The sequence below is a fragment of the Falco punctatus genome, assembly GCF_963210335.1.
Source record: "Falco punctatus genome assembly, chromosome: 8".
In the NCBI taxonomy this organism is placed as follows: domain Eukaryota; kingdom Metazoa; phylum Chordata; class Aves; order Falconiformes; family Falconidae; genus Falco; species Falco punctatus.
Window position 1 is genome coordinate 15883553 of NC_137588.1, and position 26498 is coordinate 15910050.

At 45.6% G+C, this 26498-nt stretch overlaps 2 protein-coding genes across 4 annotated transcripts; one reads left to right on the forward strand and one right to left on the reverse strand.

Annotated features, from left to right (window-relative positions):
- Positions 1 to 482: 482 nt before the first annotated feature.
- CYP20A1 (cytochrome P450 family 20 subfamily A member 1) lies at positions 483 to 16131 on the reverse strand. Of its 3 annotated transcripts, none has more exons than XM_080400295.1 (13): positions 15991 to 16130; positions 15342 to 15391; positions 15089 to 15255; positions 9944 to 10089; positions 9108 to 9275; positions 8322 to 8400; positions 6590 to 6705; positions 6129 to 6183; positions 4646 to 4766; positions 3646 to 3757; positions 2937 to 3001; positions 996 to 1085; positions 483 to 836 (listed from the first exon to the last, which is right to left on the reverse strand). In XM_080400295.1, the coding sequence occupies exons 1-13, from the start codon at positions 16060 to 16062 to the stop codon at positions 686 to 688; spliced, it is 1392 nt and encodes a 463-aa protein (XP_080256421.1). In that variant the 5' UTR covers positions 16063 to 16130; the 3' UTR covers positions 483 to 685. The 3 variants fall into 3 exon arrangements, with proteins under 3 accessions (XP_080256421.1, XP_080256422.1, XP_080256423.1); XM_080400296.1 differs by having other exon boundaries at positions 16018 to 16117; XM_080400297.1 differs by lacking the exons at positions 2937 to 3001; positions 3646 to 3757 and having other exon boundaries at positions 15991 to 16131.
- Positions 16055 to 23274, forward strand: LOC308068884 (alpha-aspartyl dipeptidase-like). Its single transcript, XM_080400300.1, has 8 exons — positions 16055 to 16302; positions 16380 to 16468; positions 17489 to 17563; positions 18155 to 18234; positions 19629 to 19802; positions 21300 to 21359; positions 22159 to 22241; positions 22772 to 23274. Exons 1-8 carry the CDS (start codon positions 16061 to 16063, stop codon positions 22848 to 22850), a joined length of 882 nt encoding a protein of 293 aa, XP_080256426.1. The 5' UTR covers positions 16055 to 16060; the 3' UTR covers positions 22851 to 23274.
- The last annotated feature ends 3224 nt before the right edge of the window (positions 23275 to 26498 follow it).

Consider the following 26498-nt stretch of genomic DNA (forward strand, 5'->3'; position numbering starts at 1 on the left):
ATTCCTCTTGGTTTACTAGCATTTCACAGTCACCCTTTCTCTTGCAAACCCACAGCATGGCAAAATTACACAGCAAGAGAACCGGTGGTGCAATTCCCACCCCACTTTATTTCTCTCTTTTCTTCTCTCTCTCACACACACTCACACATATTTCTCACAAGATATAACTGCTCTTCTTGACAGTTATAGCTATAGCTCAAGGGAAGGAAAGACACTTCGAATAAAAGTACCTATATATAGAGAAAGGCTTTGTCCTTGTCTCTCCAAGGTCTTGCCTAGCTAGGATCCATGAAGAAGCACTCCACTGTATGAGAGGCACTCTTACCCATCCCTGGCTACTGTTGGAGAGGGGCTGGATTCACCAGAGGTCTGGTCTTTTGACTAGTTGACACCCAATAATTCATACATACACCACTACAAGGTTTTGTTGCTTCCTTTCGAATGGTTTGGCCAGAGATCCAAAAGCAAATGTAAAAAAGGCATACAGATTAAATCTACTTTAATACGACTACTGGTTGAGTTAGAAAAAGTACCCAAGAGAGGTATGTGGTTAAAAATGTGGAAGGTAACAAACCCTGGATGTAAAATTCCTTGGCTGAGTCAGCATGGCACCAGCATGATTCCCCCTGAAACCCTTGTTCAGAGCATCACTGCTGGCACTTTTAGCCCCCTGTTTTACTTGCTCTTAGCTTCTCTTAGACACCGTTATCCAGGCTTCCTCCTTTGGTGAGGTTACCAGCTCATATTTTGTCTCCATGACTTGTCCTTTCACTGGATGGAGATGCAGTTTCCTCACCAGGACACTCAGCAGAACTGTAGCCACCATATAGGCAAACCTGAGGGAAGAGGCAGGAGAATAGAATAAAACCCTTGCTACGATGTAAATCTGAAAAAGGACAACAGCCAGCTTGGACAGCAGCAACAGGAAGAGGCTGAAAGCACCTTCTCTCCTGTCTGCCACAGACCCACACACAGACTTCCTTCCCTATGCTCACCTCAACTCCGGGCACTCCTGGCTTCCTGAAAAACCCAACAAGGAGAGGTTTTTCATGGCTGATTCTTCATTGAATCTCTCTGGGTCAAACCTGTGAAACACAAAATACACTGAGGCCTTCCGTGCAGGCACAGGGTCCTTTCCCTGGACACATGCGCACGCACACATGAGTAAGAAACTGGTGATGAGATAAAGAATCTCAGTAATCTCTCTCTAAATCATGCTGGGTAATTTCACACAGATATATGAGGGCAACTGTGCATCTGCTCCATCTATATCCCCGGCTGGTCAGCTGTGCCCCAGCTCGGTCAAAATGCTGATAAACTGTGTTAATGTGACACAGGGCTGGAACGAACATGCACTGCCTCTCAGCAGTGAGTATTTAGGTTGAGCACACAGCTGAGCTGATGCTGCTACCTGCCCTCTACTCCCCTCCAGGGCAAACACAAGTGACTTGTCTCCCCCTCTCTCTCCCTCTGGGTCCTTTCCTCTCTCACTTCCAAAAATATTTCCCTTTTCTCCTTTCCCCTCACCCTTCTCCTCAAGCAGCTGGTGTGTATGTGTTTGTGCTGGGGGAGGGAAGCTGGTGACTCATTCAAGTGAGAAAAGCGGTTTCTAGCATTAGGATGGTGGAGGATGTGAGAAAACTATTATCCAGGGCTGGCATGAGTTAAAACAAGATTTCCATAATCAACTAACCCCAGGGAGACTAACAAAATATCACTCAACTTAAATATTAAAAAAAACCCACCAAAACCAAACAGGAAATTTGATGGATGGAAGACAGTTCTCTTTCACTTTCTGCTAAAACTTTCTGCTTATACTCCAGGTCTTTTTCTCCCTGCCTAAACATCCCTGCTCTGCTTCTACCAAAGCGAAAGGGCACATGGGTGGTGAACCCCAGTAAAAGCAGCATCAAACTTATATTCCCTCTGAACTAAAGCGGCAAATTGAAGATGTTGTAAAAGGAAAGAAAATGCAGCAAAAAAATAGGGAGGGCAAACAGCCACAAACAGTGGTTTTGTACAGTAGGTAGGTGAAAGGATCAAGGAGCTGATCTCCTGTCTCCATCACAGAAACACACATCTACCCAGGCCAAACCTCAGTCCCCTTCACCTCGGAATAAACACACTATGTTCACAGCAGCCCTCACTGTCCCTCCCACAAGGCCTCAGCAAACCCTTCCCAAACACAGCGCGCGCCCTGTCCTAGCGGGCAGTCCCTGCCAAGATGCTCATGGGTGGGTGCATCAACGCCTGACCCTTTTGTAAGAGCTACGCCTGCAGGAGAGAACAAGTGCTGTTCTAAAGGCTCTATTCTTTCTCCGAAATCTCAGCTGTCTGTTCTTCCCGTCTAGAGTGAGTAACCCACATTTTTTTCCCAGCCCAAGCGAAGTCAGACGCACGTTAATATTTGCCACCTGGAGGCCACAGGAAGCTACAGCAACTTTCTTCTTTAACCTCCAAAACAGTGGCCTGGATCCGGTTATGTTTTCATAGATAGAAGTAATGAGGTAGCATTTCCCTTCCCCCTGAGAAAACAAAGCTTCAGACTGACATATCTTCCCTTGCGTCATTGCTTCATGATGACAAGCAGTGATTCCAAAGCAATTCAAATCACTGCTTCTCTTTCACAAAAAAAACCTTAAAAGGAAGTTACCAGCATTTGCCAGGGAAGTTGTGTGTGTGTGTGCGTGCAAAAAAAAGGTTTCATCAAACTCTAACACATACACGGGAAGATCATGTCCTAAATCGCCCTGAAATCCCACCCATGGAGACAAACCAAGACCTTCATCGCTTGATTTTCTTTTAGACTCCCTTTCATCTCCAAAATCTACTTAAAGCAGGCCCTGCAGCCAAACAGGCTGTGCTGTAAGATCTAAATAGTATTAATTAAAAAAAGGAAAAGGATGAGCTGCAATAAAAGTCTTGACTCTACATACTTGTATGGTGATGGCCAAGATGAACTATCCTGCAGCATCACACCAAGAGCATAAAGCACAAGTGTCTGTGAAGAAAATCAGGACACATATGTCAGAGCAAAAAGAAACGCACAATTAAAGACATCTCTGGGCAGCCCTGCTAGGTGATGATTATTCTGTAGACTACTCCTATTTCTTCGGTGCATTAAAAAGATAATATTCTATATTCATCTACAGATTTCCATAATCCATGCCCTGATGTTATGATTTTGACTTCTAAGGCCCATGCTACAACTGTTGGTGGTTAGAGAGGGTCTGATCCCATTCCTCTTCTCTTGCTGACATAGATGTATGGAACACTTTATTCTCTGCAATGGAAGGTACCGCTCTGTGTGGGAAATATGGTTGATACAATCAGGCCTGAAATCATGCTCTTCAACGCACAACTGAGCTCATAAGCCCCTTCAAAAGATGATTCATCCCTGGTGGACCCAGAAGCAAAAGCAAATCTGCTCAACAAGAGAACATGGATTCCCAGAGCCTCTCCTCCAGAGGAACTGCGGGGCAAACTTTGAGCTAAACTGCACTTTCAGATGACAGAGCAGCTGCTCGGGTTCAACAGTGTCCGAAGAAACGTTCTTCCTGCCTCACTGCTCAGTGGGAGGAAGAAGAAACAGCAAATTTCCCTCCAGGAAAGGAGAGTCGCCTAGTGCTCCCAGCAGTGCCCTACCTCTTTGGGGATAGTGTGTTGGTCGACTCTGCCCTCCAGCTCCTGCAGCTGTGCAGCAATGGGCGTAAGCTTTGCTGTTCGCACTGTCTCACACAGGACCTGCCGACAGTATCTGCAACCGGTAAGACCTGGTTAGTTTAACCCTCCCAGAGAGAAGCTTGTCTACATCCAAGTGGCAGCAAAGAAAGCCGAGTCACCTGCTGCATTCAGGGTCACAGCCTGCTCCTGAAGCTGCCTCAAACCACACTGAGGCACTTCATTATTTTTTTTCTGGCAAGAAGGCACAGCATCTTTGCCAGAAGCCTTAGATCTCATTATCAGCTTTTAGGGAAGGTTATTGAAATTTCTCTTCACCGCACTTTTTTCACATTTTATACCAAACTCTGCTAAAAAGCATAAACACACCAGCCCTCTTCCTGGACCTCTCATCCATACAAGCAGCAGTGAGAAACCCACATACTCAATACTCCCTTACTGAAACTCTAACAGCAGTCCAAACAGAAAAGGCACCCAGTGGCACCAACAGATGCACGAAAAATAAAGGCACACTGTTGACCAGTCATCATTCTGTGGCCCTTTGAAAAGATTATTACATGCTTTCTCTCTAAATATGTCTAACATGAATCCAACCACTAAAATGACTGATTACTTCTAGAAGGCAAACTAGGACAGAAACCAAACAAGACAGTAAGTAAACAAATTTTGGCCTGGCAGCCAGGGCATCAATTCTGTGCTCTCCTCTGCCCATGAACCTAAAGGGTTTCCCATAGACAACCTGAAGAGAGCAGCTTGGTCCCCATGTCTGGAGCCCTACAGCAGATTCTCTCTGTGCTGTGAGTCATCCTGTGGTTTGATGACTTCCAGAAAAAATAAGCGAGTATCTTTTGGATGTCTTCTTCTGGCCCAGCGTAGGCTGGGCATCAGGCTCCAGCTCATGAAGCCCCTGTCCCCACCACATGAGATAACCACCTTCCTCTGCAGTTCCTTCCACGGGACCCACCTGAGCTGTTCGATTTTCTCATGCGTAATTGGTCCCTTCCCCAGAACGCGGTCCATTTCCTTGTAGAGATTCTGCTGAACATCTTCTGAGGTTGTCAGGAAATAGACTGCCCAGGTACACACTAGGGAAGAAATCAAGACAAGACTGGACCCAGAAAATTCACTTCTTCACAAACTGTGTCCAGTTTTTTACTTCCTGTACGTGGAACATTACTTTTTGACCCAGAAAAGGGTGAGCTCTGTTAACAAGAGGTTGTACTGATTCTGCATGCAGTGGCAAGAGTGGAGGCTGATCTCCTATGCAACAAGAGATCCTGCAAAATAAAGTTGTCTTTCCAATGCTATGAGGAGCTTAGGGAGCTGTGCAGGAGGCTGAGCCACTCAGCCTCACAGTTCTGGGGAAGAGACCACAGAGCCCAGCAAAACCTGGGGAACCAGGGTTATTAGACCAACCATGCAAAAGAAAGACTGGTTTGTCCAAAGCATCAGAAGATTTCCTTCTTTAGAGGGCTTCCCCAGCACATCTCAGGCAAGTGCTCCAGCCAGCCAACATCTGGGGCTCCTGACAGAGAGTGACAAGAACAGTATAGCCCCCTGCAGCAAGCTGGCCAATACTTGTCTCCCCTGCAACTATTTTGTGAGTATATATCTTTAACAGCAGAGTGAAAAAGAAACCTTGCATAGGAAATAAGTGTATAGGATGCAGTTTCCCTAAAGCTACAAGGTAATGTTTCTACCACTCCAAACTGCCTATTCAAGAGAACTATCTGAAATCCCTGAGGATTCAAGCCCCTTAAAATAACAGTCATCTTGGAGTACTTGGAGAGGCTATTCTCTGTGGAGAGTATTATCATAGTTGCCAAATTTACTTTCCACATTCTTTAACACCCAGCTGCACCTGGGAGGTTTTCTTTGGAGTCTCATCCCCACTGGATGAGATACAGGGCCTGATAATCACCCCCCTATCACAATAAATTTTACACAGCTCCGGTTTGTATTTTTATTTGGGCTTTTTTTCCCATAATCTTTGCACAAATCCCAAAGTAGCTTCTTTGAAAGTCTTCCATACATGGAACACACCTATCCTCCAGAAATTTGAAGCAGCCAGTCAGATTCCAGCACCCTGCTTTAATTTCCTTTCCATGTGCCAAAACCTATTTTACAACATGATCTTTGTGGCTTATGTCTTCTGGTGCTTTTTCATCAAATTTAGCATCAGTTGGCTGGGGTTAGAGTACAAGCAAAAAGCAATGGGAAGAAATTCTAAGTTCACCAAAAGACTGGGAAAGTTGTCAAACACAACTAGCTGTGAGGCTGTGTCAAGAGTCTGATGTAAAAATTAGCTTTTTCTCTACATCTGTAGCTCAGGAGAAAGAGAATGATGAATATAATTTTCCATTAGGCTAGAATAAGTCTCATGTCATCACACACAGTTTTAGACAGCTGAGTGTAAGGATGGAAAGTTACCTACAACCTGTACTTACAGTTAGCAGTGATTATGCATCCTGCCAAGGAGAAAATCATTGTATCTTCCAGAATCTAGGAGACAAAATCTACTTCAGAGAACGAAGTTCATAAGATAAAAAAGAAGTAGCACATTCTCCACTCAAGCACATGAAATCCCTTCAGTGCAGAGAGCAGGAAATATATCTAGAAGACATAGACCGAACTCTCTATAGAACTTCCACTGGAATGGCACATGAGACATGCTTAATATTAACATACTTCTGGTTTATAAAAACAGCAATGAAGCAGTGGCAAGGGAAGCTACCAAATTCTAATGCAATTAAACATTGTAGGAGTGGAAGAAAGAACAAGAAACCCTGCTTTAATAAGGAAAGTGACCTAAGATGCAAAAACTTAAATTAATCAAAGGCTACAAAGCAATGAGCTGCCCATCTAGCAAAATTCCATCGCTGTGTAATGACATAACAGACGCACAGACCTGCTGGTCACTGAGGCTCCCCTGCAGCAAGGTGTCTATAAAGATGTGCCTGTTGAATGCTCTGCCTCGGCGCTCCTTTGTAATTTTCCTTAAGGTGGATTCCATCTCCATCAGAGCTTTGGAAGCAAAAAGAAACATTTATTTTAAAACCTGGTCATCCTGAGTGCTGCAGAGAAGCAAATCTATCTCTCCATGCAGATTTTCAGACCAGCTGTCCCTGCTGGGCTCATTTACAGAAGCAGCCCCTGTTACATGTGGAAGGTGGAATCTCCAATTTAGTTGAAAACACAGGAAGCAAATAAGACAGCCTGCCTACAAAAAGCCGTCCTTACAGGTACAACCAAGACATGTACTTTGAGCTGAACTCATGTAAAGGGAAGCCAAATAACAGTCAGTGCTGAACCATCAGAGAACATGTTTCATCAGCCCCCACAAAAAACATCTGAACCAGGTAACACGAGTTGCATGGCCTGTAGAGTTAAAATTATTAAAGTGTTACAGCACCTCCAGCTACTGATGCTGTCCCTTTTGCAAGCATGGTGTAAGAGGACGGCTCTGTGCTAAAGTTTGCAGAGAAAGGAAGGTGGGGAACATGCAGGAGGGGTTTTGGCACAGAGTCCACACATCTGAAGATATGTGGGTGCCTAACTCCCAGTGCCTGTTGCGGGAGCTGGGGGGAGTTAGGGACCTAAGTGCCATTGCCTGTCTGATTTAAACGACCTACTCAAGACTATCCAGGAATCATGGAGCAGAAGTTGGATATGAAACTCGATTTACCAAGGCCCAATTCAGCCCCTTCGTCTTAGCACCACCCTTCGTCCCTCCCCTCTGCATAGGAAGGCCAGCCACACTTAAACACCAAGCATCACTATCTGGAGTTCATGAAATTGTGTCCTAACACATCATCGTACTACAGCTCAGGAACAGTCCTGAACAGGTGCCATGGGAGAAACCCATTTTAACGGGGCAGTAGTTGTCCTCAGGTCCTGAAACCCAAGGCAACTTAAAGAAGGAAACACTGAGTCTGGAGGATTCACAACCAAATCCTTAGTTCTAGATACAAGCTACTTTTCTTTAACATCTTATCAATCAATACTGAAAGGGTTTATTAACAACAAAGAAGACAGGACAACTGAAAAATAAAATAACTTACTGTGAAATCTATGAGAAACAAAAGCACTGCCACAACAGACCTGAAAATCATGTTACTTTGTAATAGCACATCAGAGGTTATCATGTGGAAGGAATCCATCAAAGCAGCACCTCTGTAATTGTGTCTTCCAGCCTGTGAGCGAGTGACTGGCAGCGCGTTCACCAAATGGTGCAGCACCACAGGAATGACCATACAGGCCAAACCAAGTGGCTCCGTTTGTCCCCACCTAACACAGTTGCCTGCCTCTAACAGAGGTCAAAAGCGGGTGCTAGGGAACAGAACAGGAAGGGAGCAAGCACACCCTGATACTTCCCAGGATCCTCTATCAGTCTCCAGACTGGACAGACCCAGACCTGGAACCAGAGCTCTACTACAAACTTCTTGTGCAATAGCAGGGTTGTCACTCAACTTCAAACCAACAATCTTCTGCAAGAGTAAGGAGGACACATCTGGTAGCTTATGCCATGATGACCAACTCTGCAGAAAAGCCAAGACAGCTGGACAAATTAGTGCTTCTATATGCTAGCTAATTCTAAGTATTAATCAGAGTGGAAGACTGTGATTTTGGGAGGAACCTACCATCTTTGTAGAGCTTCTTCCTAGTCATGTTTTTGTCAAGGGACCCATCCAAGAAACCTTTCCCAATCTCTGACCAGATCTGAAAGAAGGACAGAGGGAAAAGCACCCATCACTCACCATAAGCTGAGACTGCTTGGACTTTTCTATTCTTCCCTATTCAGGAAAATGAAAACGCCAAAAAAAATTGAGACATCCTGTGAATATGGAACTGGTCTCCTCTTCAGGAAACCAAGTCCTATTCCAGATATTACATCTATGCTAGCTAAAATTGAATCTAACTGAAACAACTGTAATTACAGCTGTAGGGGAAAAGGCATGGGAACCTTGAATGGGAGGCAGAACTGTTTCTCTCCCACCCTATCACCAGCAGATCTGACATCCCCAGATGTGGACACAGCTTAGGACCTCCTCATATTTTCCTCTCTCCACAATGTCACAGAGCCTTCAGAAGATCTTTGAAAAGGAGAAGTCCCACTAGCATTCCCAGTAGAGTTTAACAGACTTAAGTACCAAACACCTCTCAGCTGCCATTGGATCTGGGTTCCTGATCCCCACAGATCCTTTAGAAACGCCTTAGGCTAACAACAGCAGGATCAGCATTAGGATCTTTCTGATAGTTTCAGCTTGGGACAACTGAGGCAGAGCCCTCAAGCTCTCAAGCTTAGTATTAGCTTACTGTTAAAGTCTCAGCAGTAGCTTGTACCGAACTGCACGCAGACACAAGCTGTGCGCTGTTAGCATGTACAAATTTAACAGGGAGATTTCCTGGCTTTTTGTGACACTTACTGCATCGTGGTGCCTGCGGAATCGGATGACTTCCCGGTCATCTTCAAAGCTGCTGCCCATAGCTGTCTGCGTGACAGACTTCATGGCAAAGCCCAGCATGTGCTGGCAAAGCGGCACGTGTTGTGCCTCAGGGAGAGAGAGCCATTTGGCTAGCAACTCTTCTGACAGCTTGAGAGGGAAGGAACCATTAGTTGGCAGTAATATCAGCAGCCTATTTACCAAACATACCCTGGAGACATTCCCACCCAGTTCCTAAGGCGGACCACACTTCCACGGCTACGGCATGAAGCTACACTCTTTCCAGGGTTTCCTTCCATTGTTAACTTAAACAGTAACATTTTAGCCTGAAATATTCTGCTTTTTCCCAAGGTTTTCCCCCAACAAGCCCTGTCCTACTCTCTTCTTCCCTCTGTCACAGAAGAAACCTTAAAACCTTTAATACTAGTAGCTCCAAACTGAGCAAAGAGATCATATTCTGGCTGCTGGACTGAGTCAACAGAACAGTTCTTCACCTGTTTGTGGCCCCAATAGCTGATTCCTTGCTCCTCCTTCTTGTCCTGGGAAATAAATCTAGAATCCAGGTGCTCCACCTTTATCTGCATCTGGTATCTTAGCACAAAAAGCCACCAAACCCAGCCCTTCCCCCTAACCCACTGGAGCTAAGAGAAACCAAATATTCACACCATGCTGGAATGGGCAGAGGCTGTTTGCTGTCTCAGATGGCTTATAGTTTCAGCACTAATTTGAATGCAGCTCCTTTATCCCAGTGATCGTCCTCACTAAACTTTCCCATGAGCCACACAGGGCTTCTCTGCTGTACAAGGGCAGTTACGCACCTTCTGGATGAGAGCAAAGTTACTTTGCAAGGACTTGGTCACACCACTTTCATACAGCTTTCTCCTCGTGTGGCTCTCTCCTGTATCCCTATTCAGGCTGGACTGGTACCTCAAGAGGGACTTCAGCATCGTCTCAAAGGGATCCACTGAAAGCAAAGGAAGAAAACACCACACAAAAGTCAGGCAGTCACACCACACGGGGATGATGAAAACAGCAACCTCTTTAACCGGGTGCTGCTACTTCTGGGCAGCAAGCAAGGCATAGCTTCTTCCCCCAGGAACAGTCTCTTCGGACTGTCAAGCTTCTCTTGCTTAGCGTGGGCTGGGACCTCATAAGGTCTCTCCTGTGTGGCAGGGTACCACTCCCCCTGCAGAGGCTGCCTGCTGGCTCTATCAAGTAATTCTTTAGTAACAACGCCTTGGAAGCTTGTTCCCAGCTTGCCAGTTCCCAGCTGGTTGTGCCACTGACTCAGTGACAACGGGAAGAGTGGCATGCTCCTTCCCCTTCTCCCGCAGCCTCATCTGCAGCCCCTCTAGCACATTGCCCCTTGACATCGGGTGCGCCCTCCTGCCCTGACCATGGCTACGCACTCAAGATGTACCAGCTCGCATGCGAGACCTAGCCAGAGATTGCTCTCTGCACTCCTTACCTGGCTTCACAGCAAACCTCACTGGGCACCCTACTGCTCCCGCGTGATTCCTCTTGCATGCACCGAGTTCCCTGCTGATGAGCTCTTCCCACACTAACACCCACCTCTCAGTCAGGGCTGCCTCCGGCAGAGAAGCTCTTACAGAGAACGGTACCCCACTAAGCTACAGAACACTTCCTACTTCTGTTACCTTACTTTCTATCTTCCTTCTGCACAGACACTTGCAACACCGTACAAACTAAACACAAGCACTTATCCTCCATCTTCCGTACCCGTGGTCACTTCAGTTAGATCTTTAAATCTGAATTTCACCACCAGGGCCTCTACTTATTAAATTTGCTAAAGTGTATTAGGTGTCAACGCAAAGCTGTGCCATGAAGCATGGCATATGCGTTTCTCTTTCTGAAAACTTTCCTGTGGGTCTTGCAGAATGGGCAGAATCTTTAAGGAACTATCTGGAAGCAGCAATCAGGGGGTTTTCAAGAGGGATATTTCAACTGTTTATCACAATCTGTTATTTCTCCCAGATAGAAAGGGAAACCCCTGAGGCATCAGAAGACATCAGGGCTGGGCTAGACACATATGACTATCAGCTGTGGATGCATCTAGGCTTCCCAGCAGAGACTGGGGCCTCATTGTGCTACTGGACAAACATACAAGCAGAGATAATTCCCACCTGTAGAGGACTTACTACCTAATGACACAAAAGCAGCTAATGAGGCCAGAGGCATAAATATGGTAAACTTTCCTAAATGCTTTTCTCTCACACCATTTCGCTTCCCATGTTTTTAAGCTCTGCATCTCACGCTCTCCCCAACTTTAAATGACAAGTATGTGCATATGTCTTTTGGCACAGCAGATGGTACCTGTGGCTCTCCATGTGGAGCAGGCTGCTATGTGACTCCGGCTGCTGCTGACAATTCCTCCTCCAAGGTACTTTGCCATGGAGTGGCTGCTGCTATTCATGCCACGCTTCCCTGCTGACTGGCCCTGGCAGAGCTAGGCACAGTACTAGGGTAGCCAAAAAGACACATGGCTGTCGGTAAAGCCCACACAGCAAATCTGGCAAGCAGAGGCACTGGAGAGGCTAGACGATGCTTAGCATCATCACCTGCAGAAACTGCAAAGTTCTCCTGGTGTGTATGGAAGAAAACTGCTGGATCAGCCTCGGGCTCCAATGTTTTCTCCCCTGTCCCTAATGCAACCTAGCAGCCCCATGCCACTAAAACACCCTCTGTTATGAACTCAGGACTGCAGAGCCCAAGCTGCCCTTTGCTGAGGGCTGGCCCTGCCTCACAGTGTTTGGGAATGGCTATTTCTCCACAGGTGCAGGAGGCTAGTGACTCCACAAGGCACAAACCACTTCTTGGAGACAGGGCTCAGTCCTACCAACGCTTCCACGGACTTCTTCCTTTGCCCTTGTCTTGAAAACACCTCAAGGGTTACACTTTCAGTCCTCTTAGTGAAGCATCTCAAAATTTCAGCTGTTCCTTCTACTTACAAGGAAAGCTTCTTCTTCATCACAAGAGCATCAGAGTGCTATCCTGGACACCATTGTAAGTAAATATAGAGAAAAGATCTAACTCTGGATAGTCAAGACAGATGCCAAGCAGAACTGAACATCAGAGACGGACAGGACCTCTGAAGCTGCACAGTACAAACACAGAACAGCAACAAAGCTGTCCCGCTCAAACAGGCCACGACCCATAGCTCCATCTTCAGCATTCAGGGTGCTTCAGGTTCGCTGGCCCAACACAAAAGGTGACATCAACTCATAGGAGTGTTCCAGGTGGGTCCCGGCAGTCCTGAACTAGTCTACTCTCTTCAGATCCACACCCTTTGGAGGCCCGGACTGCTTCCCCAAAGCCTCTCATGGGAATCACCAGTAACAGCAGCAAAATTTTACTTCCTTTGAATTCTCCTTGCAAATTCATCTCAACCAAGCTTTAAGAGGTCATGAAATCATACCAGCTTCAAACATTGCTTTAAGCATGAGAAAAAACAGTCTGCTGGCATGGGGAGCCTGTTAATAATTATGAATGCAATTAGTCCAACTTCAAGGCTCTCACAAGAGATGCACTACCAGCACCTCTCTCTCTCCCAGAAGTCTGACCATACCTGTGACACACAGATGTGATCAAAGGAACCTTTCTCTGCTACTTGGAGACAAACCCTACACCTCCAGCTTGGAAACCAACAAGCAGGCACCTATGAAGAACAGCTCTGGCCTCAGGTGCCCCAGCAGACTGAGGAGAAATTGCATGGCAAGAGTTTTTTGGTGGTGTTGGAGAGCCGCGACTTGGATATGAGCCAGTTCACAGTGGGCTGTCTCCTGCCCCACAGCACCGTGCGCACAGAAGAGATGTGTGCAAGACCAGGCCTCCAACAAAACTACAAGCTGCCCAGAGCCAGTTTGTGGCTGAGAGCTACCACTTATAACCACTCACCATGAAATGGTAGAGGAAGCAAGCGTTTTGCTACAACCACTCAGCTAAGCTACTACGTGTTGTTGATACCTGAAACCTCCAGGAAAAACAGTAAGATTCCTCACCTCTAATAAAGTTTGAGCACTTCTGACAAGCATCAGTGCTAAAAGGAAAGCACTGATACAACTAACATCGCTGCTTTTTCAGGTCTGAATTCAGTACAGATCATGAGAACCCTCCTTCTTAAACCTGCCACTGCTGCCTTTAGAAGGAGCCACCATAAGCTCCTCCATCTGTGGGGCAGAACACACTGTCCCTGGCTCCTCCTGCATGACAGGCTCCTTGCTCCTCTGAGAGCGCTGGCAGCCCTTCTTTGCACTTGCTTTACCCAAAATCATGCCCAAGTACAGAGGTCAGAGCCATACATGGGATTCCAGGTCTGGCTCATGTTCATCTTGTGCAATAGCCTAGATGCTTTCCTCTCTCTACAGAAAACACATGACTCAATGTACCCTCTTCTTTTTTTCTACGGCCATGTCATCCTGCAGGCAATTAGTGCAGCCTGCTTTTGCTTCTCACCGTTTCTGCTATCCCAGCCCTCAGGGGTGCCCATCTGACTCTGCTTCCTTGTGCTGACAAGGGGTCCCAGCGTAACACCATCAGGGCAGGCTGCTAACCTAAGTGGGAGTATTTCACCTCCCCACCTCAGCACTTCACTTTCCCAACATAATCCAGCCTCGCTTCCTCTTTCACTTCTCATATCCCATTACCTCCAGCTTCAGTGATGATCCCAGTGGCGTCCAAGAAAATTCTGAACTGAAACCCCGAGAGAAACACAGTTCTATCACTTTCCTTATCTAGAATTCTAATTACCAAAGAAGTATGGCATGTATTTCCTATTTATCCCCATCCTTAAAAAAAATATGTTTAGCCCTTGGCATAGCAGGACACTAGATTAGTCGGTTGCTGCCTGGGTCACTTTGTTTCCTGCATTTGCACTGTATCTGTTTTTTTCCAGTATTTGCGTACTCCCAAATTCAGAACATTTCCGAGAACTTGCCTGCTCAGGGGCCTGTCACCACTGCCCTGAGCTTTGAGAAAGTGACTGTCTGCTCAACTTCCCCCAAACACACTTGAGCGCATCCAGATTTTTCAGGGTGGGTTCCCACCTTCTGGAGTGTTATTGCTATCAGCTGCATTTTGCTGATCTTCATGAACTCCCACTCTTTCCCCAGATCATCACCATTTTTTTGAGCCTGTCATGCAACTGTACAGGACGCTTACCCACCACAACCTCAGCACTAAGTAACGCTGAGATACCTGCCTGTGCCTAAAGGCAGCCTAAAGGATCAGGTCAGATGTGTACAACCAGCACCTCATTCAACTTTGCAAGATGAAAACTGGAAAAACAAGAGGGTAAACCCAAATATCAGCTGAGTTAACTTAAACGTCTGTGATCCCCTTAGGAAGCAAAACATCCACCTAAAATGTTTATATCATAAATTAAAATACCTTCCCAGGACTAAGACTGTCAACTCAGCTACCAGCACCACTGACCACTTCCAAAACTGGAAGATCAATTAAAGGTTTTGAGCACAAAATTCTACACGCAAAAGAAAAACAAAAGTTAAAGAACAACTTCAAATAATACTTTAAAAACCTCTACACTGAACCACACATGGGAGCTATCGCAAACTAGCACAGTAGTTTTCAGACTTACTTTAGCAAAGTTTCCCCTCTTAAATTATATTTCAAACTGCTTTTCAAATGTATGCCAAGCAGCTACAGGACCTTCACCTTGCTGTTTCAAGTGATCTTTTCCATAAACATTTGCCTGTAGGGAGATGGTAGAAGGCACAAGCATGCTCATTTCTTGATGGCCATTTGACAGCAGCAACTCTTTGCCACTAATACTTAAGTCCAAAGTCATACCTTAACCGCTATTTCAGCTGCAGACTGAGCCTCGTTTTCTTTCTACTCTGAACGAAACTCCAGCTCTCTTGGACACAGGATGCCCAGCACGGCCAGAAGGAACCAGTGGACTCAAAGACAAAGCAAAGGACACTTACGCAATCGATTGGGGTTAATATGTTGTTTCAGGAGATCGATGGAGCCAAGGCTGACAACAAGACGCCTTCCAAACCAGAAAGAGACCAGTGGGCCATATTTCTCATGAAGGTTCACCAGGAACTCATGCAAACTGCTGCTGGTGATGATATCTGGCAGGTTGCCATCCCTGAGGAACAAAAGAGGATACCTCGTCATGAACAGCACTCTCTGCCAACGCTGAGCTTGATCAGTGCTGGGAAGGAAATCACTTACTTTTCATCAGCTGGAGCCAGCCCAGGGATACCTGAAGCTTGCCTAGATGCCTAGGGTAAAAGGACACGCATCAACCCCCTCGAACTTCAGATTCTGCACAAGTCCCACAGCTTCCCAGTGGGACAGATGGATTTTCCACCGCAATCCTGCTGCGCCACTCGCAACGTTAAACAAGAGCTGGCTAAGCCACGTCTTCAGGCCTCACGCCTGCCAAGGCTTACGGGGCCGATCGACCGTGAGCGCGTGCCTGGCCCACCGGGCACACCAGCATCACCCACCCGGTGAGGGGGTAGATCCCCGCGTACAGATTTCCCGGGTCGGGTTTGCCACGCAGATCTCGCCTCCAGGTTTCGCCCCGGAGACCCGCACGGACGCCGAGCTGAGCTGCCGGGGAGCCGGCGCAGCCCCCCGGTGGGCTCAGCCACCGGCACGTACCGACCGCGGCGGGCCGGGGCGCGGGGGCCGGGCTGCCGCGGGATGGGCCCGGGCTCTGGGCGTGGGGCAGCGGAGCGGGGCCGGGCGGCCCAGGGGCGGCGGGAAGGGCCCGGGGCGCGGTGGGGGACGGGCCTCTCGGCCGCTCGCTGCCTGCCCCCCGGGCCGGGCTGTGCCGTGCGTCCCGCCGGGGGCCCGGTACCGGCAGCAGCATTACCGGGTAGAGGTAGAGCACGGCGCCCACCAGGATGAGCAGAAAAGTGACGGCGAAGATGGCGAAGTCCAGCATGGCCGGGCCGGGCGGCGGGAGCGGCGGGGCCCCACCCCGCGGGCCGCGGCGGGGCAGGAAGGGGCGGGCCGGGCCGGGCCGGGTGAGCGGGGACGGGCCGGGCTGCGCGCACCGACGGCGGGGCACGGCGCCGGGCGGCATGGGGGGCCCGCGGCGCCTGCTGCTGGTCTCCAACTCCACCCTGCACGGCGGGGGGTACCTGGGCCACTGCCAGCAGCACATCCAGAGCTTCCTCGGGCAGTAAGCACCGCGCAGGGCCCGCGGGAGCCCGCCCGGCCGCCCCAGCTCTGACCGCCGCCTCCCCTCTCTCCTCGCAGGACGGTGAAGCGGGTGCTCTTCGTCCCCTACGCCCTGCACGACCGCGACGCCTACGCCCGCACCGCGAGGGAGAAGTTCGAGAGCTGGGGTAAGCGGGGCCGGCCCCAGCGCCCCGGGCCGCCGCAGGGGGGAGGCGGCCGGTGTCGCGGGGGGGCCGCCGCTGCGGGAGCGGGCGGGGCGGGGGGGTGTCGGTCCGCCGCGGGGCCCGCTGCCCGCTAGCAGCTACTCTAAAGGCCCCCAGAAGAAATCGTGTTGCGAGCGCTCTGGGCGCCTGGGGGAGGAAGCTGTTTCCTAAACACCGAGCACGTCTCTACCTGCTCCAGCGCACCGGGGCGCGGTTTGGTCCCTGACGCCTTAAGCCTGGGGTCGAGCCGTGCAACCGCTTAACGCAAAACCCTTTACTATAACGCACTTCAACCGGCCACGCATTTCCATGATGAACAGCAACTCAGCTTTGCTTCGAGCCAAGGTTTTTCCAGAGCAGCCTACAGCGACACCTCCGCCCAATACCCACCACCATTCGGGATAACCTGTTACCCCAGTAATAACCACTACTCACTGCCCTGGGCAGCACACTTTGCTCCGTTCTTTTGCAGAAAGATTGCTGCCAGCACACATCCACCTTCTGGCTCTCCTGGCACTCCCTGTACTCAGCGAACCCCAGCAAGGCAAATGTGTCAAAGCCAGACATTTTAACCATTAAAAAAAAAATAAATCAGATCAGATATTTGCACTAGTAATGCTAGACCCAGCGGTGGCACGTCGTGTTCAGACTTGCAGCCGAGCTGAAGACTGACAGCTTTTTCCTTCTCGTTTCCCAGTTTGCCGGTAATGCTCAGCAGGACCGCGTGCCTCAGCCTGTGCCTGCCGAGTGAAATGCTCCGCTCTCAAGATACAGAGCATGTATATCTGTAAATCAAACATTTCCTTTGGTACAGCTGGATGCAGAAGCCCTGCACCAATGTAGGACATATACTTTATGTTGTAGAGTTCTCTGAAATTTCCCTAGTTGTCTGGCAAGACATTTGGCTCGGGGGGAGGGAGGAATTGAACATACCACATTCCTCCACCAAACTGAAGTGGCAAGCAAAATACTCTTTCATTTAAGGTTATGGGCTGGACAGCATTCATGAATCTTGTGATCCAGTGGAAGCTGTAAGGAAATCGGAAGCAATATTTATCGGTAAGTTTTACTTCTTGCTCCCTGATCAGGGTTTACATAGGGCACTGGGTTAGTCCAGCTCAGAGCAGGCACTGTAGAAACAACAATGAAAAAGTTGGGCCTAGCAATCATTAGAAACTACAGAAACCAGTACTTTGATGGGGAACAGTAAGACCCTACATTTAGTGGTGGGGATGGAAATAGGAGAGATTTGTTAATGGACCTTCACCTCCAGTAAATTTCAGATTATTCATTTGAACAGTACTTCAGTGATAAAACACAATCATTGCAGCTGGATCATCACTTTATCAAGTCTAAAAAGTTTCGGGACTACTGGGCTCCAACTGAGCATAGTCCTAATGCCATGCTCCTGGGTATTACAGCAGTGTCTGCTGACAAAGAGCCAGCGCCAGTGTTACAAGAAGGACTTGGGGCATGAGCCCAGAGCTTGCCCTGTGACCACTCTTCTGAAGCTTCTGGTTTTACTGCTGCTCAGTGCAGGATACTACCCTGAATAGAGCATAGAAATCATTGAGCCTGCCAAGTTTGTAAAAGCTTCGATGAATATTGGCGGTGAGAACATGTTAAATAAGCTGGGCTCTCTCTCTGCAGGAGGTGGGAACACATTCCGTCTCCTGAAAGCTCTCTACGACAACTGTCTAATACAGGAGATCAGGAAAAGAGTTCTTGAGGTAAATACTACAGGACGCTGGCCAAGTCTGAATGGCAGGATCTCATGCATAAGCTTTTGTTCAGACAAATCCAAGTTCATTCTGCATCTTTGTGTCTAATATACTTCAAATATTGAGCCATCTCACACAACCTGGTGGACTGAGATCTGTGGCCAAATAAGGCTGCCATTAGTCATTGAAGCCTGAAAAGACTTGAGGTCAGCAAACTTTCTAGGGCAGTTTCCCAGATGTGGGACTGCAAGACCTTGGGATGTACAATGCTGCATAATACCTTAGAAGCAAGCTACTCGGTGTAAAATACCAATGAAGAGCAGTGCAGGACATAATCTATGTCCAGAAACCCTGCTTTTCAGCCTGAGGTGTCCACTTTCTATTTAGCTAATAGATACAGACATGTTCAAGTTGCAGTTTTTTGCTAATAAACTATTAATAGAGTTGGATCCATACATGCCTTTTAGTCAATGCCCTGTTGACACTGAAAATGGTGTAATTACCTTGTGTACCTCTTTGATCTGGAATTGAGAGGTATGAGTGCCATCGAGTCCTTCTGGTCAGCAGACCCCTTCTGGCTGGCAAATCTCATAAGGCACCACAAAGATATACCATCCATGGAGCAGAACAGAAGCCAGGTGTTCCCCTAGCAATATGGAACTGCAAACAACTTCAGGCAGATTTATGCAAGCACAATACGTTTGAAAAGGCCAGCTTCCAAGAAAAAAAGGTTATGTAGCTAGGCCGTCTTAATATACAGAAATTCAATGCCTGTTGTGGGCAGAAAAGCCAGAAAGTGTTCAAGTCCCGGTGAAGTCTAGTTAACTGTTTGGTTACACTTATAGTAGCAGCAGTTCTCTCAAGATAGAACAATTTGTAAAAATAAGCTATTATCCATATACTTGCATGTTTGTGTGGAATCCTTCCACTTAGAACACAGCATATAGTAATACCTGAACTCGCACTAAACTGGCTGGTCACAGTACTGGTAAGCTGATGCTGTGGCAACATTGTACTCAGCTTCAGATGGGCTGCTCTCTTCAGAAGCTAGTTAAAAGCTAGCGCAGGTATTTCCTGTAAATGCAATACACATAATAAATCTGTCTTAGTAAAGTCCAATATATGTACTAACAACCTTCAAAGTTCTCTTGTGATGGGGTCACAGCGTTATGAGTCCAGGACATCCAACAAGTAGTTCTCTGACAACCATGACTGACATATACAAGCTGTTGTGCACCTCAGAACCTGAATTCTTGTTCTTCTGCTTTTCATCTGTGAAGTTAGCAGTGAGATGTGGACTAAGTGCAATCTGATTGCTGAGTCTCCGAGAATGATATAAGGTGCTAAAAAATGTAGTTCCTGATTGTAATACTGCATACTAATCATTGCTTTTGTCCTTTCAGGATGGGATTCCTTACGTGGGATCCAGTGCAGGAACTAACGTTGCTACCATCAGCATCAATACTACCAATGACATGCCAATTGTTTATCCACCTTCCCTGCAGGCTCTAGGTTTAGTTCCTTTCAATATTAACCCCCACTACCTGGACCCAGATGTTAAAAGCACTCACATGGGTGTAAGTAAAGCATGCCAGAGCTAACACAGTAACCAGGGTGCAGAGGTGCAACAACAATGTATATTTGTGAGGCCTTACAAAGCTATAGAATGTCCTTAACAGCTGCTCCCTTGAGCAACTGGAAATGCTAGTGAGGCAGTAACACTTCACTCCCTCCTAAGGCTTTTGAGTGGGAAGAGAAGTTGGCAACAGTATTACTGAGAGTGGAACAAAATGTTTTCACAAACAGCAGCTTTGCAATGTCTAAAATACTGTTGCTTCATACCTAGGCATGGAATTGGGCCTGGGGCAGGGGGATGGCACAGGGAAAGATAAACTTCAAATGTGCAATCCACTGTGTTTCTGGAAAGTCCTGCCATAGTCTCTCTCGCCTGCTGCTTGAGGAGACCCAACTTAAACATACATTACGAGGCTTAAATATCTAAAGGAATATCTGAAGGAACCATCAGAAGAGATCTTGAGATTGCATGCGATCTTGTATAAGAAACTACCTAGGCACCAGTGTCCTTGCAGAGAGCATACCCTGTAACATCCAGTACTGAGCAAGCACAGGTACTAATACAGCTGAAAGAAAAACATTTTAACCATCAAGCATGAAAGACTAACATCTCCACTATGGAGGAGCCGATTCTTGAATAGCCTGTCAGTTAATTCTTCAGGGAGCAGCTTCTGTGGTGCATGTTTTAATAGCCCAAATACTTTCCTCCTTGTAGTCAAAATTCCTTCATGGTTAGAGGAAGTATTAAGAATTAGGGGACAACAGAGAGATGGAGGATCAGAGCATGCTTCTAGAATTTAGATGAAGTAGGTACTCATTTAATCAGCTTGTCACTAGATAAGCAGGCAGTCTTTTCCCTATAAATAACTTCTGCTGTTTCTCAGAAAAGAGGCTGGAAGCTCTGTGCTGTACCAAGTCCCTGCTGGGTTCCTGTATTTCCTTACCAACAAATCCTTCTGGTTCCATTTCTTTTAACTACTGTTGCTCAGTTCAGCAGCAACCCCCCAGGAAACATGGCAGAACTGTTCACAGAAGGAAATTCTTCAGTGTAATACCTACTTGAGGACAAAAAAGCACATATTTTATCAGTGGAAATTCATGGTTCGCTACCCTCTTTCATGAAGGTGACATCTTGGGCATTTGCTTCCACCATCTTCCTCAGTGCTCTTGCTCCAAGGTTGAGCACGTGGAGCTAGCATTAAACACACAAAACAAAACACACAAACCAAAAACACCAAAAAACTGGATTAACTGAGTGGAAGTAAGTTTAAAGGGTTTTGGGGACTGGGATTGTGCGAGTTATTTGATCAACCTGCAGCAATTGCTGCTAGTGATGAAGGGTGGAATACATATCTATTAAAGTCAAACCTGCCACTCCATTCTCCTTGAGGGGAAGTGCCAGCTTTGTTTAATGTTATGAAATCGGTTGGTGTCATGCTTGGATAGCTGCAAGTCCTACCGTACTGCCTGGGCAGCTAAATCTACACTCACTGTTGCAGGAAACAAGGGAGGAAAGAATTCGCCAGTATCATGAAGAACCAAACACCCCTCCCGTTCTGGTGAGTAGTAGTTCCCAGTCATGAAGCTCATGGCTCTAAGTATGGTAATCATTTTAAATGCATTCTTACTAGCTTTCAGTGTGGGCTCCCCAGCCTGATAAGCCTTACAGAACTGCGGCATGGAAGGCCAGTTACATTCTTGCTAAGAGCTTCAACCTTGGATTTCGCTCACTTGCAGAAAATGGGTTAGAACAAGTGAGATGCTTGGAGTCCTGTTGCCAAACCCTGTATTTTAGGCAGCTCTGGCAACTTCTAGTCACTGGCCACCAGTCATATGTTGTCTGCTGGGGGTGGTGTGCATGCAGATGTTAAGATACCGCTCCTTAATCTTTTTGCAGGTATTCTTAACTTTACAATTTGTTTTAATCTCCCTAGGTTTCTGAATTTGCTCATTCAGTAGTATGTTCGTAGTTACAGTGAGGAAGTGCGACCTCTGGGTTTCCTGTCCCTGTGCTTGAGCTTGGAGTGTAGTTTGTGCTCTAGGAAACCCAGCTGGCTGTGGCTTGGCACAAACTGAATCTAAGAATGGTGGTAGCAGAAGTAGTTGTGGAAAAAACCCCCACACTTTCCTTTTCTCCTTAATGGTTTCTCCTTTAAAAGTGAAAAATAAACAAGAAAACCAGCTTCTAAAACAAGATAACTCTCCTAATTTTGTCTTGACATCTTTGTTAGAAATAGGTGAGTGAGAAAGACGTGTCTGTAGTGATGGCGAGCTGCACTAAGACTGGCCTGCTTGTGACAAGCATTCTAGCCTTTTAAATAGCTTGAAAATAACATTTAATGTTTCCATCACCATTAGGGCTTGCGGGAAGGTGCAATGCTGCTAGTGGAAGGAAACAAAGCCACCTTGCAAGGAGTGACAGGAGCACGTCTGTTTCAGAGGTAAATGCTTCATTTAAATAGATACCCTCCTTCAGACAGGAAAGAAGACTTCTGTTAAGACTCCTGGCACATGCTGCCTGTACCCTACATCAGAAGTTACTTAATCCCTTGCTTCCATTTATTTTTTGGGGAAAATACAAGTATTGCTTTACGCTCCAAAGAGCAGGCAGTACGACAGCACTCTGACTTACCCAGTAAGTGCTACGGCATTACATCCATTGATGCTTGTGTTTTCAAACTACAGTCACTGTTCGCAGAAAGAGCCCCAGTAGTCAGCTCTGTTATTGAAGGCCAGGGGAACACTGGCTTGGTCCCCATGCGCTGAACTCTAGAACAAGGGAAGTCACGTCTTTAAACATATGAACATATAACTAAGAAATCTAGTATGTATGCCCCATGATGCAGGCAAGGAAGGGAGTCAAAACTGCTTGTTATGAATAAGGATGCCTTGTTCTGTCCTTAGTAACAGATGGAAGCACAGCAGTCCTAGCTCCTGTTAAAGCTCACAGCATGGTTTTTCTTGTTTACAGGGGTAAGAAACCAACTGAACATGAGCCTGGAACAGATTTCAGTTTCCTCCTGATTGACAGTAATCTCCAGAATCTGTAGCCTTGCACATTCTGCAGTGAAAAAATATATGGGAAGACAATGAGGAGGAAGGAAAGAGATGCTTCTAATCCCAGGGTGGGTGGAGAACCTTAGCTTTATAAATAAATATGCATTTGTGGAGTCTTTTCCCCACCCTAATTCACAACTCTTATCTCTCCTTCCCAGCAAAAAGACAATTTTTATTGCAATACTTGAGTAATCATTGCTGTTCTTAGTCTGAAAGGGTCTGTACATTCATGTATCCACTTTGATTCCTTCCCCACCAAAAAAAAGTTACTTTAATGCAATTAAGACTGGACATCCAAGCCACCTGTCCCTGCTGCCTAACTTTACCTGCTAAATGAAAGAATTATTCATTTAGTGTAATCCCACACTATTAGTTTAATTTCTGTGCTATTAATAAAGGGAGAAGTTATGCATTCAATTACTTTTATTTGCTTCAGACTCATGTTAAATATATACAATGCTAATTATGTACAAAAGTGTGCATGTTAAAAATTGTCAGGTTACAAACTTGCAAATCCTAGAAAAGTGCAAAATTTTAAAACATCTTCCACCATGCTGTACAGAAAAACACCCATCATTAGCCAATATACACACTCTTAAAACATACTGGTAAAATAAAATAAGACATACAGTATACTCTTAAAGCACCCAGAAGGGAGAAAGATATTGCACAGAAGACTGACAGCAAGTTCATTACAGTGCCTGAAGGGTCATTTTTGAAAGCAGGTATTTCTGACACTCCTCAGACCTAACATTTAGCTCTTAAAAAAAGGCATTTTTTGGCATTTAAAAATCCATTTGTAATCGTGTAATTGCACAATCTGTAAGAATTATCAGAATATATGGTTAACTGTTGCTGTAAGGCCTTTGCTTTCACTCCCTCATTAGTAAAAATTCATCAAGCACACTGAGTAGTGTCACAGCTTCCATCAAAACACTGACCAAATGGAGGTTAAATCTTACATTTATCTAATCTTATATTAAGCGCTCCTGCATAGTAAGGGACTGAATCAGAACACGTATTGCCAGTTCTCATTTTTTTTCCCCCCTCATGGCTTTCTTTAAGCAACAGCTCACAGTTAATGTATGACTAAAGCAGTGCTGTCAGGTGCAAGACTAAGTTTATTTTAAAAAGTTACTTCAAGGCATAAAATACGGCTCCCTCAAGAGGAAAATACTGACTAGATAGGAAGCTAAATAAAGAAGTGGCTTCTAAGTTCAGTTAGATCTATGATATATATGGCTAGATGTTTTATATTTCAATCTCAAAACACCTTAGCAGCTTTAAACCATAATCTATACTGACAATCATGCTTCTGGGACAGAAAATGTGTTATGAAATTGTGTCTGTGCTGAGTATAACCACAGACCGAAGCTCTGGAAATACTTGCCAAATTTCCCAAGTCCAGTAGATGAAAACTGAAAGAACACACAACTGGAAGAACTCCCTCCTGAAAAGTGAAACACCGATTTTATCTGGGCCATTTGGGTAAACGGTAATTAAAAGAAACACACAACAATTTTCCACAAATGCACAGCAAAAAGGTGAATTAAAAGCTAACAAAGGGTACCTTTGATTAAACACTACAAACAGTTCCTCACAGATGGGGTGTTCAAGACTGCACTAAGATGAACAGCACTCAAACTGTGCAGAGTGCGCTGTGCCGCCACTCAGAAGTATTTCTGCATTCAGGCATCTGGATAACTATAATAGTGAAGAAGGGGACAACCAAATTTAGCCCCAAAAAATATTTTTTAGCTGCAGTAGCTTTTCAGAAAACCCTTGCTTCCTTTATAAGTACATGCTAGCAAGAGCAATTAGTAATAGTGAGAATTTGGCTCCCTGGGATGGAGGGGAAGATATCTTCCAAACACTTCCGTTGAATCTAACATTGGTGTACAATGAACCCACATGCATACGACTGCACAAAAACTGTTACTCTCCCCAAAAGGAGACTACTAAGGAGTGTCATGTTCACAGCTGAAACTGACATAGCTTTTAAACCAAGAAGCATGAAAAGCCCACTCTAGAAAGCACTGAAGCACATGTTTGAATTTCCACCCAAGTAAATATAACCCTATGTAGTGCTTTCATCTAACAGTATTTATTAGATCAGGTCTTAGGTTCACATTATGATATGCATTTATATGTGTTGGTTTGGGGTTTTTTAATTCTTTGAATGGGAAAAAAAAAAAGTACTCAGAGCACCCAGTCACAGCATCTAACCCGGCCAGCAAGGCGCCTTTAACTGTGGAAGAGAGGAGTGCCTTCAGGTGACAATACAGAGAAATGTCTACACAGACTCTGAATATAGGAGCTGAAGGAGGCTGACACATGTTCTACTCCCCTCTCTAGCTTTAAAGCTCCCTACCATACCGTAATTGGTATATCGGTACACATTTTCAAGTAAATACACACACATAGTATAAAATCTGTGGAGCATCTGATTGTTGTACATATATTTTCTAATGGTTTTGTTAATTAAGATTGGGAAAGACTTGCAGAAGGAACAGGGAAGAGGGAGACATGGTCTAGGGAAGTGAGGTATACAGCTCCCGTTGACTAAGGCAAGAGTAAAAAGATCTACCTAATTATTGTACATTACAAATAAAAATAAATTTATCATTCCTGCAGGACCATATTAAAGCAGACTGATTTAGGACTGTTACCAGTCCCATACAGATTTTTTTACAGTGCAGAAACTTAGTTCTTGGCATTTCATTTAAAGGGCACAGAAATACAACTTTTAAGAATATCTTTATAAAGCAGCCAATTGACTAGACTAAAGCCTGTAAAGACTTTGATAAACCTGTTCTGTGATAATATTCATGATCTAAGGTATACCAGCAGGAAAAAAAAGCTTGTTTCTATCAATGTTGTAGATTAGCAAAGCAACTATAATACATGTCTGTGCTATTGGGTTTTCCTTTTTTCTTCTTAAATTAAATAGTCTTCCTAAGAGCTAATTTCCACAATGTGTACTAACCATCAGAAGTGCAGTTAGTTTAAGATTGGGATTATTATTTTGTGCTGGTGGTGGTAAGGTACATGGAAGATGGAAGATGTGGTTTCTAGATATCCTATGAGCACATATTAGTTAACAAATACATTGATAAAAAATAATTCACACAAGTCAGATGCTAACATGAACAGCAAACATTTCACTTCCTGAATGCTTATATAGTACAAAAACTGCACAGACTAGATAAGATTCTTCACTATAAAGACAACTAAAAATACTATCAAGAACAAGTAAATTGATAAAGAGAAATTTAACAAACATTTTACTTGAAATAAAGGAGAGATGTCTTCTAAATATCATCCTTTGGTGTGCAAGTTCAAAACTGTGCTACAGAGAAGTTACTCAATACCGCTAACTACTTGATATTATTTATATGCAGGTATGAAAAGAGAGTCAGTTTTCAGTTTTGTTTAGCTACATATATTTACACTCCTACTTAATTACTCTGCTTCAAAGGTAAGCATATCTTAAGCTTTGATAAGTATCATGAGGGTTGTTGTAAAAATTAAAAGAAGATACCATCAAAAAGATCTTGACAAATGTAATGTTATGAAACAACTGTCACTTAAGACTTGTTTATTCTGAATTCCTTATCAGAAGTCTCTCATCTCACAGCTTT

Bases quoted from the DNA above. Each gene is read 5' to 3' on its own strand.
- CYP20A1 (XM_080400295.1), bottom strand. From the start codon at position 16,062: ATGCTGGACTTCGCCATCTTCGCCGTCACTTTTCTGCTCATCCTGGTG. The intron at 15,256-15,341 runs GTAAGTGATTTC...TTTGTTCCTCAG, and splicing joins CTGGCTCCAGCTGATGAAAA to GGATGGCAACCTGCCAGATA. The intron at 1,086-2,936 runs GTATGTAGAGTC...TGTGTTTCACAG, and splicing joins TCTTGGCCATCACCATACAA to GTTTGACCCAGAGAGATTCA.
- LOC308068884 (XM_080400300.1), top strand. From the start codon at position 16,061: ATGGCCGGGCCGGGCGGCGGGAGCGGCGGGGCCCCACCCCGCGGGCCG. The intron at 16,303-16,379 runs GTAAGCACCGCG...CTCTCCTCGCAG, and splicing joins ATCCAGAGCTTCCTCGGGCA to GACGGTGAAGCGGGTGCTCT. The intron at 18,235-19,628 runs GTAAATACTACA...TTGTCCTTTCAG, and splicing joins TCAGGAAAAGAGTTCTTGAG to GATGGGATTCCTTACGTGGG.